Raw genomic sequence first — 17,872 nt, 5'->3', positions numbered from 1 at the left:
GTCCTAGGACCCATATCCTAGGCCTGCAACCCATTTTGAGTCTTAAGGAGGGTGTTAAGAGGACTTGTGAGGGGTCAGGGTGTGGCTCAGAAGCACAGGGCTTACTTAGCCTGTGTGAGGCTGGGACACACACACACACACACACACACACACACACACACACACACACACTAGTGTATTAGAACCTGTTCTTAGGTGCCACCCCTCTAAACCAAGTCTGCATACTGGTGGTATTAGAACCTGTTGTGCCAAGAAGTCTGAATCACACCTTGCAAAACCAGTAAACAGCTGCAAGGATGTGCTGACCTACAACAGGGTTTGAAGGTTCAAGGCTGCCCTCTGGCCTCCTCACACTGCATCAAGCTGCCAGGGGCAGACCCTTATCGCAGACACACTATGGGTGCTGGTTCCACCTAAAATAAAGAACGAATCTCAAAAATAAGCACACTTGCCACAGACAGCCTCAACACCACTTGACTCAGGAAAGGGACAGCAATAGGCTAATTCTCTCCAAGGCCTCCTGTGGAGAGTGCTCCCCATGTTGCTATAGCAACACCATCCCTCTCTCACCTTTGGCCATCTTATTGAGAACCATGTCAATCAGGACGTAGGTTCCACTCCTGCCGGCGCCGTCACTGTCAACAGAAGGAGAGAGAGTGAAAGGCTGCCTACCCTTGTGTGAACAGGCTCAGCAAAGCCAGCAGCCAAGTCCTTCCTCATTCTCAAGTGGGGCTGGGAGAGGAAGGGAGACAGCATGTTAGAGGGAGAGAGGGCAAAGAACACACACAGTCAGGAAGAAGGGGGGCCAGGAACGGTTCTCTCAGAATGCTGTTTCTCCTCGCCCACCCTTTACTCTGAGATGTGGCCCATTTTGTCAGGGGAAAAATATGAAGAGAAGCTTGCTGGTGCCGGAAGTAGATAGCATCTGCCTTCTACCATCCCTGATAGTATCCTGTGACTCCAAGCCAGCAGGTGGCCAGGTGGAGAAGGCTGGGTGGTAGAGCAGGGCGCTCACCCCACTCCTACCAAAACACATGGCTCGCCTTTCCAGACGCCCTCCCTTCTGAGGGAGAAGGGTACCTTTCATTCATCTCAGATTGTGTTCTTCAGAAAGCACCGTCCTCTCATGCTCCCTCCCACCACCAGCTAAAACTGGGATGTTTGCCACTGGGACCAGAGTCTTAAGAGTCACGTCTTGAAAGATCAAGTTGTGGAAATCATGTTTTGAATCGCGTCTTCACGGTTGTAAGTGGAAAGAGAAGGAAAATGCCTTTCTGGGGGGAACAGTGGCCTATAGCATCATCTTCTCTCATGAGATGTAGATCCCATGTAGATGTTACAGCAGTGTCTTGTGAGTTTTCAGCATGCTCTTCCATCACGGGGGTTTGTCTTCATACAACACCTTGCCTCTCCTAAACGGAGGATGCTTCACATGTAGACTTTTGGCAAATCAGCTGCAACTTTAAGGGGAAGCAGCTAAGGAAGACTTAGCGCTGTGGCTCCCAAGGGGTTTGGGAAGGCCCTCAGTCAGTGTTCACAGCTTCCCCCAAATGCTGTGAGCTGGCAGGAGGGATGCTTCACACTATAAGGGACGCTTAACACTGAGGGACGCTTCACACTACTTTCACTTGCACGTGGGCTTTCAGGATCCCGCGTGCTGTGACAAGGAGCTGCTGACATCCTAGAGCCTGACACGGCTCACTTCTGCAAGTGGCACAGATTCAGAATATTTTAAGAAATACGATGCAAATCTTCCAACAATCTGCAGCTTGTCTTAGAACATTTACAGGTGAAAGATGCTTTGCTTTGCTTTGTGAGACACGAAGCCATAGGCTATTTTCACTCCCTGCTCAAAGACAGAAGCATTTGGAGATTTTGCACAGATGTGCACAGGTGTACACACACACACACACACACACACACACACACACACACACACACACACACTGCTTGACCTTTAGGACCAGATCTTCCAGGCAGAAAGGCATGTTCTATGAGACAGTTCTAGAAAAACAGAGTGTAAATTCTTCACCATGAACTGTTGAGTATGGAGTCCGTAGAGACAGAGCTGATAGGCTGAATGTCCTCTGAGCTCTCACTGGTATGACTTTGGCCTTGGCCACTGTGAGCAGAGTGTTGGTGGTGGCTCTGTCTTTATAGACTGTTCCTAATGTATCTCCAGGCATTCTTCATCTTGTGACTGGGATAAAGTCACATGCCTGAACCTGTGGTCCTCAATTTTTTGTAGCATCAAGAGGGTTTAAGAAAAAATAAGGCATGTGTGTGTGTGGTCATTTGGAAGTAGAAGACAGCCCGTGGTACTATTTAGTCCATGTGCAAAGGCAAAAAGATTCACAGCTTCCTCTAGCCAAACAGAATGGCAAATTAAGTTTATATCTGTGGTTTCTCTTAAAGAAACCAGCTAGATACATTCTCCAGTCAGCCAGAGAGCTCAGCCTGCACTGTCATGGTCTCTGTTACGTTTTGAAACGGCAAAATGTAATCCATGTTGAGTTATACTTGCCTGCAATGGACAATGATCGGACAAGAGCGGCCTCGGTAGCATTTGTTCACTTTTCTGAAATAAAGAGAGATAAAAGTTATAGTGACATCATGCTGACTCTGTCATCCAAACTCCAGCAAGCCGCAGCACAGAGTCCGTAAGACACAGAGAATGGGGATTTACATATCTAGCTCAATGATCTGTTTCTCCTTTCAATGGCAACTCAGTCAACGAGCTTTAAAAACACATCTTAGACATCCAGAGTGAGTGTTTTTTCTCCCTTTACCACTGTGAGCTCTAGGCTTTGGGACACAGGTACAGGAGCCAGGCCTGTACCTTCTGGCCTCACCCTCCAGGCTTTCTCTCTTCCCTTCTCATGTAACCTTATGTATGGCTCCAGTGACTGGGCTCCTGTTGGGAAACTCTGAGTTTTGTCCTGTGTGTTCAAAAGTCTTATAGTCTATTTACCACACTGAAATATGACATTATTATATCTAAAAACAACACCCTAAAAATCCTATCTTATCTTCTAGCTTGAGACCAAGTATGTAAATATTGAGGAACATTCTAAGGAACTCAAGATGGTCTTTTCTATTTTTCTAAATTGGGGGTGTTTTTAAAAGTAATTTCACTGTTCAAGTTTGGACCCGTAGTACTATCCATGAGATATGGAAGGTATTGTCCACCAAATCATATCTCAACCAGAGGGCTTGTTTTTCATTCATAGTACAATGTCCAAGCATTACTCTTTAAATTCAGTGAAACTAAAGAAGTTTTCAAAGCACATTAAAGTTCTCAGTAAAATATTCTTATCAAGAAAAGCAAGACCAGGATCTGAGTTTGCTGGAAGGGGGAAAAAAAGTGTGATGAGGGTGAATACTCTAGAATGTGCTGTGTGACCTCCTACCATGAGACTCAAATTAGGGAGAAAAAAATTGACACTACAAAAAAAAAAAAAAGTTTCCCCTTGAACAAGAAATGGGATTATGTCACGTTTCTTTGCCGCCCAAGCCCGGTGACAGTGTGTGGAGAGTGGAAATCAATCAGCTGTGGCTGCAAGCCTCCAAGCAGAGAGGACCAGGGCAGGGGGCAGTAGCCTGTGTCCTATAGCCCATGCACTGAGTAGATAATTTAGTATCAGGCAGCCCAATATCAGAAAGCTTTTCTTTTCTTTTTTTCCTTTTTTTTTTTTTTTAAATTTGACTTCTACTGCAGTGTTACTAGACTCAGCTACTTCTGATAGAAGTCTGAGTTCCCCCTCCCCCCACGACGGAACTAGCAAATGGGAATTGAAGGGCAGATGCAGAGCCTGGATAAGATATGGCCCCCTACAGACAGGTCATGTTCAAAGCTGTTTTCAGCTGCTCTTGGTCTCTGGCAGCTCTGTCTATATAATCTGTAAAAAACCTTCACCATTTTAGAGCCTCCGGACCACCCACCGAGGCTCCAAAAAGGGGGAGTTCTCAGAACTATGAGGGCAAAACAAGTGTGCTCTCTCTTGGTCCTTTCTGAGAGAGCCTTTTGTGGTCACCGGTGTGAGGTGCATTATGGGAGGAGGGGAGAAACCAGAGACAAACTCCCTCTCAATAGAGCCCACATATCAGGATACCGAAAAATAACCAGGTTAGAAAGCAGATCCACTTGGCTCTCCTGCTAAAGTTTCCTGTTCCCCACTGGGTTCCAGCTTGGACACACAGAGGTGCTAAACACAGAGCGTGAAACTAGAGCCTGTGCTGAGGGTTGAGGTGTGGCAGAGATGGAGCCCTTGCCTGGCAGGCACAAAGCTCTGTGAGACCAGGGGCCAGGCCCACTGGGTGGCTTTCCTCTCAAAAGCTTTCTTTTTCTGCAGAGTTCCCCTGCTAACAGGAACAACCACAGACCCATGCCTTTAACTCCTGGCCACACTGTATGCTTAGCTGCTGTGGGTTGGGAAACGGTCTGCATACCCACAGATGGCTAGTTACCCGGTTTACTCCGTGCTGCTCTCCGGATGGGAGCAAGAGAAGATGCACTGTAAGAAAAGGGATCTGTAAAGCAGACCACTGTTAACTCTCACACCCGTGGTAGCAAAATGTACTCACGATCTCTCTAGGTAGGAGTGTGACCCAGGCTAAGTGGCTGCCATCCAAATCTCCATTCCTACGGTCCTATCTTCCTCTACAGGAGGCTTAAGGTGTGCTTTCTCTGGATTGACTGCCCCAGGAGGCCTTTTCGAGATCTCACTGAAATGTTCATACCCGCCCCAGACCCCACCCTGTGCCAGACATATTTACATGCAACCCGGGGCTGGGTGGGAGACACAGTGGATGGAAATACTTGTGGCGTTATAGCTTAGAACTTTATTAACAAGGAACCACAGGTTATAACAGCGTGAAATACCACAGATAGAAAAGCAAAACCATCCCACAGAGAGCCCGTGTGTTCATCCGAGGACCTGAGATGCAAGGGCTGGTTGTTCATGAAGATGAGCAATACACAGTTGTCTCGCTTTTTGTGTTTTTGTTTTTGTTTTTGTTTTGTTTTTTTGTTTTTGTTTTTTTTTTGTTGTTGTTTTTTCTTTTTTTTTTTGCTCTTAGACAGGTTACCAGCAAGCGAGGTCTCCGACATTGAGCAGAAATGGATACTATGTGGACTTTTGCAGGAGGATCGCCCCAAGAAGGAACCGTTAGCAATACAAACCAACCCTTTGGTCACTGAGTGAGTCGCCATGCAAACGAACAGCAAGCAAAGTCAGGTGAGGTCGTTAGAGGCTCAGAGAGGGGCCCCCATGTCCCTGCTGCAGTCACAGTTTCCAATGATCACTTTTGTGACTATGCAACTGGGCTCATATTACTAGCTGCAACGTCACAAAAATGACACCGGCCACCGCTAAGTAGCTGGCAAAGTAAGGGTTTGTCGGTTTGACAGTGAGCAGCGTTAGTGGATGCATGGAACACAGCAAGAGGTGCAGAGAGGAGAAGAGGGAGGGAGGGAAAGAGGGAGGGAGAGAGAACACGGAGACTGGGGAGAGAAGAGAGGTTTGTAGAGCCAAGCCCTCACATGTGACTCTAATTATCTCTTAGCAGTTTCTCTTTAAAGTGTAAATGTATGCCCCCTGGGCTCCAGCAACAGTTAATTACACATCTTGGGTGCCTGACACACACTCTAGGCCTGCTGAGAACACTAGGCTATTGTTCCAAGACTAGAACCCCCCTCCCCTGAACAAGGTGGGGTCCACAAAGGTGGCTTCCTATCCGTCTAGCTGACACTGGCAACTTTATTTCTAAGCCAGGGTATCCAGAGAGTGTGGTCATTTGTGCCAACTATCCAGGATAAAGAAAGGGTAAAAGGGTCCTCAAGTGAGCTGTTGGATCCTGCACAAAGCTTCAAGAGCAGCTTTCTCCCCCACTGAAGCCTGCAACACGGGGGTTCAAAGTCTGTTTAATATATGATGTTACATAAACCTTGGATCATGTCATCTCAGACTCTGGAGTTGGGGAGACTTGGGGATTCAAATTTTCTCCATGAAGTGTCATGAACCTTGAGGGCTGGATATGGGTATGTTTCATTCCATATATGAATACAGACACGGGCCTATACACATATATGTGCAAACCCCTTGGATGCGCTTAAGAGACAGGTAGTGAGATGGACAGCCATCTGCATAGCTGCATCCACTTTGCCAGTCATAAGCAAAAGACTTCCTATGTGTATCTTCAGGAGGTCTGTACTGGGAAGGGTCTGGTGGCTAGGGAATTGGGGTAGGAAGGAAGGCGCTGTGGCTGTTTCTCTGATATTCTCGGGTTTCTGAATGCTCCTATGGGGAGGTGACAACTGGGCAGGAGCCACTAGCCTTGGTACCAAATTCCCATCTTTCTTTAAACTCTTTCATGAAATTTCTTTTCAAAGAATGTCTCATTCAGACAAAGAAATTTTATTTCTAGCACTTGAAAAGCAGAGGCAGGCAGATCTCTGTGAGTTCCAGGACAGCCAGAGGCTACATAGGGAGACCCAGTCTGCAAATATTCTTTTCAGTGTAGACTAGAAGTAGCATCATGTTAATCAGAATTTGTAAGATGAGAATTTAAGCAGCCCAGGCCCATCTTGGCTCTGTTTCTATCTCAACACTCTCCTTGACTTCAGGCTTGGAGACTGTCATATTATCTGGTGACACAACAGTTTGTAAAACGCCATGCCCTGGCTCCCTAATTCCTTGTCTGAGAATCTGCAGGGCAGCTGGACGAGCAGGCTTCCAGTTAGCTACTTGTGAGACACAGAACTTGACACTGGCATGGATAAGATGTCTCTGCACTTATTACCACTTTGGGTGGCACTGACCTATCTATCACGAGTGTGATGGGCAAACAGCTCATCTACCTCATATTTTTCTTTGTTTTACACCGTCAATATCTTCCTGTAAGAAAGTCTAGCATTCATCTCAACAGCTCAATAAAGACACTTTGAAAGGAGACAATTTTTTTTTATGGCTGGCTGATTTGGAGCAACAAATAAACAAACAAACAAACAAAAAATCCAGTGCATTAAAAAGACTGTCACTTTCAAAACTGCACTAAACACACATACACATTCATGTGCTCGATATATTTAGGCTTCTATACAAGACTCTCTATTCTAGAACCTGGCCTTTCCCTGGCAAAATTTCCTTAGCCTGGCTGGAAGATGAGTCGCCAAATTAAAAAAAAAAAAATCTGACTTTACTAAACTGTATGGGATAAAAGTCTTAGGTAGGTCTCAGAATCTTATTAAATTATGCTTAGACCTGCAGAGCTCTACGATGCCTGCTGCCTCACCTTTATCTGATGGACTGATGGACAGTCACTCATACAGAACAGGGGCACTAACTACACACACCCTTCCCTCTCTCCCTTCCTCTTCCTGCCCAGTTGTTGCTTTGGAGGCAGCATCTCAAAACCTGAGAGACCTGGCCCAGCCCACACACTCTAGTCGCTACAGTCTGCAGCATGCTCTTTGTTTTACCTGCGGAAATCCAGGAGTGACCTCGTGGAGGAAGGGACTCCCTGGTCATACCAACTCAGGAAGTGGAACTGGGTCACCGTGCGAGTCTCGTTGGTCTGCAGGTTCTTCAGGTAAAAGCTTCTCACCAGGAAATCCTGGCACCATATGTGCTCAGAGACTAGATTGACCTGGTGGGGACAGATTAGCAAAGCTCGTGAGCCCAAGACTGCAGAGCACAGCATTGTGTTTGGGGAGAGAGGAGACTATGGCGAGGAGACAGACAGGTGAGGTCTGCTTTGCCCCAAGGTCCCCTCTGCTCTGAGTTTAGCTGGTTTAGATCAGGGGACACAGGGGACATAAGACTCAGCAGATTCTGAGGAGTCCTGTATCTCTCAAGGTTAGAGACTATGACTTCCCAGTGATACTGTTAGGGCTCCTGTGAGACCTCTAACATGCTCCCCATGTGAGTCCTTCCTACCTTAAACACCACAGTTATTGCCTTCATCCGGTATGTGTAGGAAACCCAGCAAGGGAAATCTGCCCCTTATAGGAAGGTCAAATACTACAGACCCATGTCTCAGGCAAGAAACCCACCAGCCACTAGAATATGGGCAGCATTCTCTGTGAAAATGGACCTCACCTGAATACTTGTTATTTGAAACCTGGGCCACCTTTGCATGACAGACTTTTTTTCTTCTTCTTATCAGCCTTGAGACTTAATACAACTGTGATATGGAATGACAGCATTTATTCTTGAGTTTATCCCTAACTAGGTTGCAGTGTAAGGCACTGGCTCTCTTGGCTGTATAACACCTGGATCCCTCTGATGTCAACGTGCTGACAGCCCTCCCTGGGGATGTCCTAGCCCCACAGGTTAGGTTGTGGATGAGGACTAGAGACATATGCTTCTTGTCACGCCCCTGAGTAGGCACCCGGTCCTGGTACCTCGTAGACATGGTAGAGGTTGGAGCCTTCATCGGGCCAGTAGTGATGGCACTGCCGGACGCCGTTCTCGGAGAGGGGTGTCAGCATGACAATGACTGCACAGCCGCTTTCCCACACCATCTGCAGGTGATACAACTTGTGGTTACTCCCGTCAGAAACAGTCTCCAATATCCCACTCCTGAGGAACTTACTTCTCTCTCCTTAGATCCTGCACACTGCAGCTGCTTCAGCCCTCTGAATACATTATCTCAATGGTCTATAGGTTCCATGAGATAATTTTAAAAAACACTCAATGAGTTTTGCTCTCAACCCAGATACTCCTTGGCTGTTGCTTCCCAACTTTATTGTTTGAGGCGGAGTCTCACTGTGTGGCCTCGAACTCACTCTGTAGGCCAGGCTGGTCTCAAACTCACAGAGATCTGTCTGCCTCCACCTCCTGAGTGTTAGGATTCGAGGAGTGTATCATCACACCTGGCAACTTTTGGTCTAGAAAAGAAACTTTCTAGAATACAATACAAAACTGGTTCAGGCTGGATGAGCCTGGTGAAAAACACTCTGCTCTGCAAGCAGACTAAAGGCAGTTGCCGCTCATTTGCTTGTTTGTTTGTTTGTTTGTTTGTTTGTTTGCTTGATGGTCATGCTGGTCCACATGGTCATCAAGGAGCTAGCTATCCTATCAGAAATGGGCTCTGAGGAAGCCTTTAGTCACAGAGCAGCACAGAGTCTGCCCAAACATTGTGTACCATTCAGATGACACCAATCCAAAACTTAGGTAATAACTTACAGGAGCCACATCTAAGCCACACACACACACACACACACACACACACACACACACACAGCACACTTGCTCGTTCTGAGGAAAGGCCCCTCCATCACCATCTTTGTAAACACAACCTTTTACTTTGAGATGCAAACCTTTGTGTTCAATGTTGCAGGTGTTTATGAGGGTGCTACTCAGGCATGGCATGTGTAGACTTCTGTCAACATAGCACAGTACAGTACAGGATGAAGAGCACTCTGATTTCCCAGCCATGTCCTGAATTAACATCACAGAAGTATCTACAAGCACCTTCGTTTAGGCTTAAAGTTGGTATCCCAGGAAGCTTCTACTTCTTTTAAATGCAGATGTAAAAATCTGATTAAGATCTTGTTATTTAAGGAGCACACGCATGTCACACAGAAAATGCTTTCTCAACACCATCCAGGTTATTAGATTCCTCCATTAAATTACATCTTAAAAGTCAGACGTGTGCGCATGTTTTCCTCCTTCTGTATTGATTTATATTCCTGTGGGATTGAAAGAGTCAATACTCTTAAGGCATCTCCCTGTGTATCATTTATATTGGAATTTAATGGAAACCTCCTGAAGTATTTACGAAAAAGCCCGCAAATAAGTATGAATCACACTTGAGCCCACACACTTCGTTTTGCCCCAGTGCCAGTCCGGTAAGATGAGAATTCTGAGTATGTTTCCTACTGTAAGCTTTCCAACCTGCTCCACCAAATCAGGGCTCCCATCACGGAACGATTTACTGTGCCTTTGGAAAGCGGAGGCGCTCATTGAAGCCATTACGAAAATGAGGAGAAACACAGATTTTATGAGTGTAATAAAAATACAATGATCTAGACCATAAACCATCATCTAGTACACTGCCTGCGCAGCCCGCGTGTGACATTCCCGAGCCCTTCGCTTGCAGAGGGGTCCCCCAGGTTCTATAGCCTCTCTGATTGGTTCGCTCGCACACAGTGTCCTTCCAGGGCGCCCTGCCTGGCTCTCTGAAGATTTGGTTAAGATTAAATCCAAATGAAACTTAATTTAAACAAACAATCTCAAAGGCACCCTAGGGGATAATATTTCTTTTTAGGTCAGTATGTATAAAGGCAAAGAGGGAATTTTCTAAATCAGATAGATCGCAGCCTGGCTGGGCACAAGCTGCTTGTAAAGTCTGATGACATTTTCTCGTGTCCCTTCCGAGGCAGGAAACCAGGGCCCTCGCTGCCCACCTCCAGTCTTCACTGACATTGTCTGGCTGGTGATTTTAACTCAGATTTTGGGTTAGAATGTGGGGTGCTATAAGAGTTCAGTCAAGTCAATTTCAATCTCTCCACATTTATTCATCTTGGCAAGTTTCTGTAAACCATGAATCAATATTTCTCATGTTTCTGAGGCTTTCATCTGTTTGAGTATCAGAGAGTAAAACATTCACATTCCTGGTCTTTTCCTCCGCTATCTAACACAGGTGTGAGGCATTTGTGGGTAGAGACCTCTGACAAGGCAGGGAGTCCCGAGCAATAGGCAAGGGTTGTGTTAGGTCCTGGTGTCTGCAGTCCCACAGATGACTCCCTCTGCTTGCAGAGTCACAGTGGGTCACTGTTCCCAGGCAGTGAGCAGGACCCTCCACCAGCAAGATGGAGGCAAATCTACTGGAGTGGATGAAAAGGGATGGAACCTTTGGTTCTGGGTCCCAGATATAGACTTCAGCCTGTGGGCTGTGGGCTAGGAAAGAGTTGGGGGTGCCCCATCTTGTGCGCATTGGTCTCAAATGCAGTGTCTCCCCCTGGAACCTGCCTTAAAGCCATAGAATGATCTGAGCAGTGTCATCCTGCATGTTTGGGCACCAAGGTCCTGGAGTCTGCCTTTAAAACTTCTTTCTGTGCCACAGACAAATGACATCCAGTGGATCTTGGCAGAAGTAAAACTTATCAAACTGATGTGGTCATGTCCTATCTACCAGAGGTGTAGAAACTTCTAAGGACACTTGGTTCAGCTACCTTGCAGAGGGATCTTTGTTAGGTTTGCTCAGCAACAAACAAATGGGGAGTCAAAGGAAGTAATTTAGAGCATTATCTACACAACATGAAATGCACTCTTTGGTTGTTATTTAACCCAACTGACATGAAAAACCCATTGTGACCTAGAACTCTATTGTTCTTCACTGTGGGTTGAACTGTGTTTTTCCCAAAAGTCACATTGGAGCTCTAGATTTTGTTCCTGCCACCCTGTTTGAAGACAAGATTGCTATTGAAATACAGACTAGATAAGGCCCTGCCAGAGGAAAGCCCTTCCTAATTCCCCAGGATAGCTCCCTTATAGAAAGGGAGAAAGCAGATAGTGGCAGATACAGTCAAAGGAAGTTGGGTGGGCTGGAAGCTGGAAGCCAAAGTATGCCTGGAGCTACAAGGAATTATAAGAAGGATTCTTCCCAAGTTTTGGAGATCACAGTCTTGCCCATGTTTGGGTTCCCAACTTTGGCCTATACAATTGTGGGAGAGTGTTTTAGATATTTTAATCCAACCAGATTGTGTTTCTTTGTCATAGGAGGTCAAGCAAATGAGTACACTTAGGGGTATATCACTGGACTGTCGTAACTGTCCATTAGTGCTGAAAAAAAATGTCAGTTCTGTTCAAATTCCATTCAAAGTCAACTAAAGCAGATGAAAAGAAACACTGCGTCTCCTCAGAGTCATTTAGAATGACTATATATTTAACTGGCAGAGGAAAACCAACCCAACTGAAAATGGGCAAGGAGTCTGAATAAACATCATCTCTAGGATGTGAAAATGTCCAACAGATGAGAAAAGACGCTCAACTAGATCACCAGAAAAGTGTGCATCAGTACCATGAGGAGGGCCGGTGAAGTGCCAACTGGGCAAGCATGAAGATCTGAGTTTAGATCTCTAGCATTCATATAAAAGCCAGGCATGGGGGTACATACATTTCTATAACCCCCCTGTTGGGCAGTCTGGGACAGATGGGTCTCTGGCACTCATTGACTGAACTGGCAAAGTCCAGATTCAGTGAGAAACCCTGTCTCAAAGAATAAGGTGGGGATAAACAGAGAAAGGCTGTTGGTATTGCCCTCTAGTCTCTATGCTTGTATATGCATACATATTCCCTTACACACACACAGGCATGCACACGTGCACAAGTGTTGGTCAGAAACAGAAAATGAGCTTTACAGCTGTGTGCATTCAGGGCAGGGCATGAAGTGGCAAATGAGTTCCTCAAAATATAAAAGTGGTGCACCCTAAGAATGAGCCCTCTGACTCTGGGTACAGATCAAAGGAGATGAGATGAGTAGGTTGGAATACCATGCTTAGTTCCTAACAGCCAAGATATAGGATGGTAGCACTCACACCATGGGACACTATCGGCCCAGAAAACATGGCAGCACAGCAGAGGATACCTTGCTGAGTGACTGTCCTGGCAAAGAAACAAGCTCCTACAACCCACCCACTCACATAAGGTGCTCAAGTGTCAAACTCAAGAGCAGTGTTCTGGAGTCCAGAGCGTGCACAGATGTGAAGGCATGAGGGCCACTACGTGTGAACCTTCAGCTGTAATGAGTGAATTCTGCAGATGGGATGCTGACAGCCCATAATATCATACTGTGCTGTAGGCCCTGATGAGAGGGGTCCTGAGGCATTTCTGACTCAGAATGGGAACTGAGCAGACGGACATCTTTTTAATCTTATTTCACTAGTCAACCAAAACAAAAATGTATAACTGAAAAACAAAAAAACAAAACAACAGTAACAACAACAACAACAGCAGCAGCAGCAGCAGCAACAACAACAACAACAACACTCTGTCAAAGCTCCAGGAGAGCCAGGTAAAGGAGAAGTCAAGCCTTTCTTTTTTTTCAGGGCAGAATCCCTGTTCCTTGGGCAGAACATCACTTTCTCTACCCAGATCTCTTGCGACAGGGACACTTTCATCCTGCCTTGGAGCTACCCATGCTCATACCTTTAGGTCTTCATCTCCTACAGATGAGATCCTAGTCTTGTTACCATTTCAACCATACAGTCCACGCTTAATTAAAAACACAATACAGTTTTTAAAAAGGATCATTGTGGAGGTGGAGACATGGCTCAGTGGTTAAGAGCACTTTGCTGTTCTTACAGAGGATCTAGACTCAGTTCCTAGCATCTACATGATCACCTGTATTTCCATCCCAGAGGATCTGATGTCCTTGCCTGGACCCTGTAGGCATCATGTATGCACACACTGTACACACATACATGCAGACAAGCACTCATGCATATAAAATAAAATTTAAAAATCCTTAAACACTTTAAACATTGACAACAGAGATTTGGCTCAAAAAACAAAAAAACAAAAAAACAAAAAAACAAAACAAAACAAAACAAAAACCAGGAAGAACACTGTATATCTGTGCCAAAAAAAGTGTGTGGGGGGGGAGAATTTAAAGTCATCATTATCAAAGGTTTGTACTGGGAGACGGCTTTTTCTCTAGAGAAAGCTAGGCACTTCCCAACCATGACTGTGCATCTCGTGTCTGCTTTGGGTTGAGTCCAGTGAAGAGGATGCTGAGTGATTGATAGGGGGAGGGGGAGGCAGGCAATGGCAGACGCCCAAGAATGCTCACTGATGACTCCTGGGACTAAGTAGATCAAAAATGGAAACAGCTCATCTGGGATATCCTGCTTACAGAGGCCGGGTGTCCTGCGTTGGGCTCCTCCCAGCCTCAGGCTGGTCTCAATGTCACAAGCCTCCCGCCTTAGTCTCCTGAGAGTTGGAATTATAGGTATATGCCACCATATCCCGATCTAATAGCATCTTTCAGGTTTTTATTACATTTACTTATGTGATGTGATGTGTGTGTGTGCACGCGCACGCGCACGCTTGCGTGTTTGTAAACGCACGCAAATGCCACAGCAGACAAGTGGATACCAGAGGACAACTTGTGGAAGTCAGTTCTCACTTTCCACAATGTGGGTTCCTTGAGGTTGAACTCAGAGCGTTAGTCTTGACAGCAAGCACCATTAGCCACTGAGCCATCTTACCAACACTCTGACATCTTCTTAGTGAGGAAACACATTAGTGTGGTATCTACCCACTTTAGAGCCGATACACAGAGGTGATAGGAAGCAGCATGCATCATATAGCTGATGAGCAGATCCTGTGCCCACCAGCCACAGGGGTACAAGCCTGGCGACTGTAGAGTCTGCTGGGGAGTGATACCTCTGCCTGTTATTTGCTTCCTCTGTTAATGCTTTGTCCAAGGAAAAGAGAAAACAAAACAAAACAAAAAAAATAAGGAATATTGTACTTCACCAGAAACCATCGAACCATTCTTTTAAACAGACGTATCAGCCTGATTGCTTGTTGAGCTAATTTTCTCTCTGGGGTTGACCACGATATCATTGAAGGGCTCTTGTAACACAGCAGCTCCCACAAACTCAAGTTCTTTCTGTTTAGCCACGTGCAAACATTGCAGGAGGATTTGTTGCCAGCTGTTTGGCACATGCACAATGCTACCTGGGGGTCACCTAGAATTCTACATCTCTAGGCTTCAGCCCATTTTCAAGTGAATATGTGTGGGGTCTCCTTAGAGAGAAGGGCTTCTGTTGGGCACCACACTCTCCCCTTTGTCTCCCTCCCCTTTCTTCTTTCCAGACAAAAGGAGGAGGAGGAGGAAGAGGAAGAAGAAGAGGAGGAGGAGTGGGGAAGGAGGAGGACAGAGAGGAGGCAGAGGAGGACAGGGGTGAGGAAAGGGGACTGTTATGACACATAAAAACTAGCCAGTCACTACAGGGCTTGATGTGCCAGGGTGGGGAGGTGGGGTGGGGACTGGATACCCAGTGTCTTCTCAAAGGGGAAGGAGAGGGAGGAATGGGGGGAGGATCTGTGTGAGAGGTACTCTGAGGAGGAGTGGGGGTTGATTTGGGATGTAAAGTGAATAAATAAATTAATTAATTAAAAACAAAAACTAGTCAGGATATTTTCAGCTGTGTGATGGTTAGTTTTGCCTGTCCACTTGACACAAGGTGGAATCACCTGGGAAGGGAGGGAAGGGAAGGGTTCTCAATGAGGAATTAGGTTGACCTGTGACCACATTAGTGAGGTGTTTTCTTAATTGAGTTAATTGTGGTGGGAAGACCCACCCTGAACATGGAAGGCACCATTTCATGTTTTGGGAGCTGAGCCTGCATGCATGTGTTCACTATTATCTTCTCTTGACTGAGAATGTAGGTGACCAATTCTCTCATCTTTCTGTCACTGTGACATTCCTGATCTATAGCCATATCAATCCTCTCTCCTTCAAATTGATCTCCAAGGGAATTTCTTTTCATCACATCAGCAAGAAGGGGAAAGAAAGACAAAGCTGTGGTCTACAAACATATGTTAAAACCAAACCCGGTCTAATTTAAATGTTTGTGTGACAAAGGAAATGAATGTGCCCTTTATTCCTGTAATGGCCACTGACTGTGATCACAAGACTGTGGTCTCCCAGACCAAGCCCAGATTTAGGTAAGGAAGTCTGTAGAGAGTTTGCTGCTGTTGTTTGCTTGCTTGCTTTTACCTTTAAAAGGTTGTGAATGTGTGCATCCAAAACCCAGGGGGTCAAACACTTGGAATTCAATGTCCTGGAAAGTTGTTTTCCCACTGAACCATCCTCATTACTGTCTCCCTTTGTGTTCCTCGGATATGGACTTTGCAGTGAGCAAGCTGCTCTGTGCTGCTCTGCGCTCACTTCTCTCTCATCTCCACGCCGAGCCAGCAGAATCTGAGGTTCCCTCATGTCACCAGCAACCAAGAGTAGACAGGGATGGGCAGCCATGACTGCTTTGCCATGAGTGTCTGGTGCTGAAGGGAGCTGGGGACATGAGTCATCCTGGAATCATGCCACGCAATTAAGTCTGTATTGAAGCCCCAGCTCACGAGGAATGTTGGATGAGGACAACGCTTATGGGTCTGTCCTGGAGGCACAAGTACCATTGGGATGAGTCTGAATGACAGCCGGGTGCCTAAGAGACCAGGGGCCTTAACATCCAGAGATTGAGATGTTTTTAATGAGCTGTTGGTGGAGAACCATTACTGAGGTATGCTGGGATTGTGTCTAGAAGATGGAAGGTTTGACTCTTGGTGGCATTGGGGACAATATGTAGCCTGGCTGGAGAAGAGAAACATTGAGAAGTTGCTGCTGCAACTGATGGCCAGACACCAGACACCAGCCTGGGCTGTGGGCAGCTTCCACACCACGATGATGAACAGCATTCTCCCACATCACTGCAATCTCCCACATCACTGCAATCTCCCACATCACTGCAATCTCCCACATCACTGCAATCTCCCACATCACTGCAATCTCCCACATCACTGCAATCTCCCACATCACTGCAATCTCCCACATCACTGCAATCTCCCACATCACTGCAATCTCCCACATCACTGCAATCTCCCACATCACTGCAATCTCCCACATCACTGCAATCTCCCACATCACTGCAATCTCCCACATCACTGCAATCTCCCACATCACTGCAATCTCCCACATCACTGCAATCTCCCACATCACTGCAATCTCCCACATCACTGCATTCTCCCACATCACTGCAATCTCCCACATCACTGCAATCTCCCACATCACTGCATTCTCCCACATCATCACTGCAATCCCCAGGTTTCCAGGTCACTGAGATGTGGGAGGACACTCCCTCATCCATTTTTCTGACTCCCTCATTCTCTGCTCAGGGCTATCAAATAGCTGTAGCCTTCAGAGGCAGGTGCTCAGGGCAAGCTGAAAAGGACAGTGACAAGAAGCTCTGACCAAGGATCAGAGATCAGTGATGTTTGCACGACTGCTCCTTGGTCCATCACCTGTAGCCATCCTTAGTTCTCCACTAAGCATGCACACTGTCCTGTACCATTGTGGGCACAGAGCAGGTGTGGGGGACCCCCTGCCTCAGAAGATTGCTCTGTACTCATGGAGACCCATACACCCCCATACCCTTCAATTCATCTCACACTCATGAAGAATGTGGCTCTCCATGCCTATGCCTTGGGAATGAGAGCTGTTTCTTAAACACTTGACTCTTTGATGCCTTTCTACTTTCTCCTTAAAGATGTGTTCACCAGGAATACCTGTCCTATCTCTGGGGCCTCCGCACTTGCAAGAAGCATGGTGTGATAAAAACACACTTGCAAGTGCCTGGGTCTGGATTTAGAATGTGTTCTGTCTTAACCAAGTTGTGGCCTTGGCAGGTCAGGCATGGCTTCAGAACCTCTGCTTCCCCTTGATAGAATCAGATTCATGGTTCATGTTTAAACTGTAGTAAAATATGTATAATGTACAATTTACTGTTTCTCAGCTCTCAGTTTGGAGGCAGTGCACACATTCACACTGTTGGGCAATTCCTACAATCCATCTCTGGAACATTCCTGTCCTCCCAAGATGACGCACTGTCTCCACTAAACACTGATTATTCTCTCTATGCATGTGACACCTATGACTCTGCTTCCTATATGTGACAATGACAACTCTTATGTGTCCTAGGCAATGTCACATGAGCCTTGTGCTATATCTCCATAGGATGGTTAGTTAGGCAGTCAAATGAGACCAGGAGCCTGTCCAGTACCTCATATATGAAAGTGTGCATTGATGGCTACTTCCTTTCCTCTGACTCTGTCCCTCTTAACAAATGCACCTGCCTTCCACT

At 46.2% G+C, this 17,872-nt stretch overlaps 1 protein-coding gene, 1 long non-coding RNA gene and 1 other non-coding gene across 4 annotated transcripts in view; 1 reads left to right on the top strand and 2 right to left on the bottom strand.

Annotated features, from left to right (window-relative positions):
* Ptprn2 (protein tyrosine phosphatase, receptor type, N polypeptide 2) overlaps positions 1 to 17,872 on the bottom strand; it is a 792,473-nt gene that overhangs the window by 21,987 nt on the left and 752,614 nt on the right. For both annotated transcript variants that reach the window (XM_011244019.3, NM_011215.2), the window contains 4 exons: positions 8,405 to 8,524; positions 7,481 to 7,647; positions 2,525 to 2,578; positions 571 to 635 (listed from right to left, as the gene is read on the bottom strand). In XM_011244019.3, coding sequence (XP_011242321.1) covers positions 571 to 635; positions 2,525 to 2,578; positions 7,481 to 7,647; positions 8,405 to 8,524 — 406 coding nt within the window. The remainder of the gene's footprint in view (positions 1 to 570; positions 636 to 2,524; positions 2,579 to 7,480; positions 7,648 to 8,404; positions 8,525 to 17,872) is intronic.
* The window catches only part of Gm5441 (predicted gene 5441), a 102,492-nt gene that overhangs the window by 80,832 nt on the left and 3,788 nt on the right, over positions 1 to 17,872 (top strand). The window lies entirely within an intron of this gene.
* Positions 5,296 to 5,364, bottom strand: Mir153 (microRNA 153). The gene has a single exon (NR_029563.1). It is a non-coding gene; the product is annotated as a microRNA 153 (primary transcript).

Source organism: Mus musculus, chromosome 12 (genome assembly GCF_000001635.26).
Source record: "Mus musculus strain C57BL/6J chromosome 12, GRCm38.p6 C57BL/6J".
Lineage (NCBI taxonomy): Eukaryota > Metazoa > Chordata > Mammalia > Rodentia > Muridae > Mus > Mus musculus.
The sequence above is the reverse complement of the archived record's forward strand: the minus strand, read 5'-3'. Positions and strand labels throughout refer to the sequence as shown.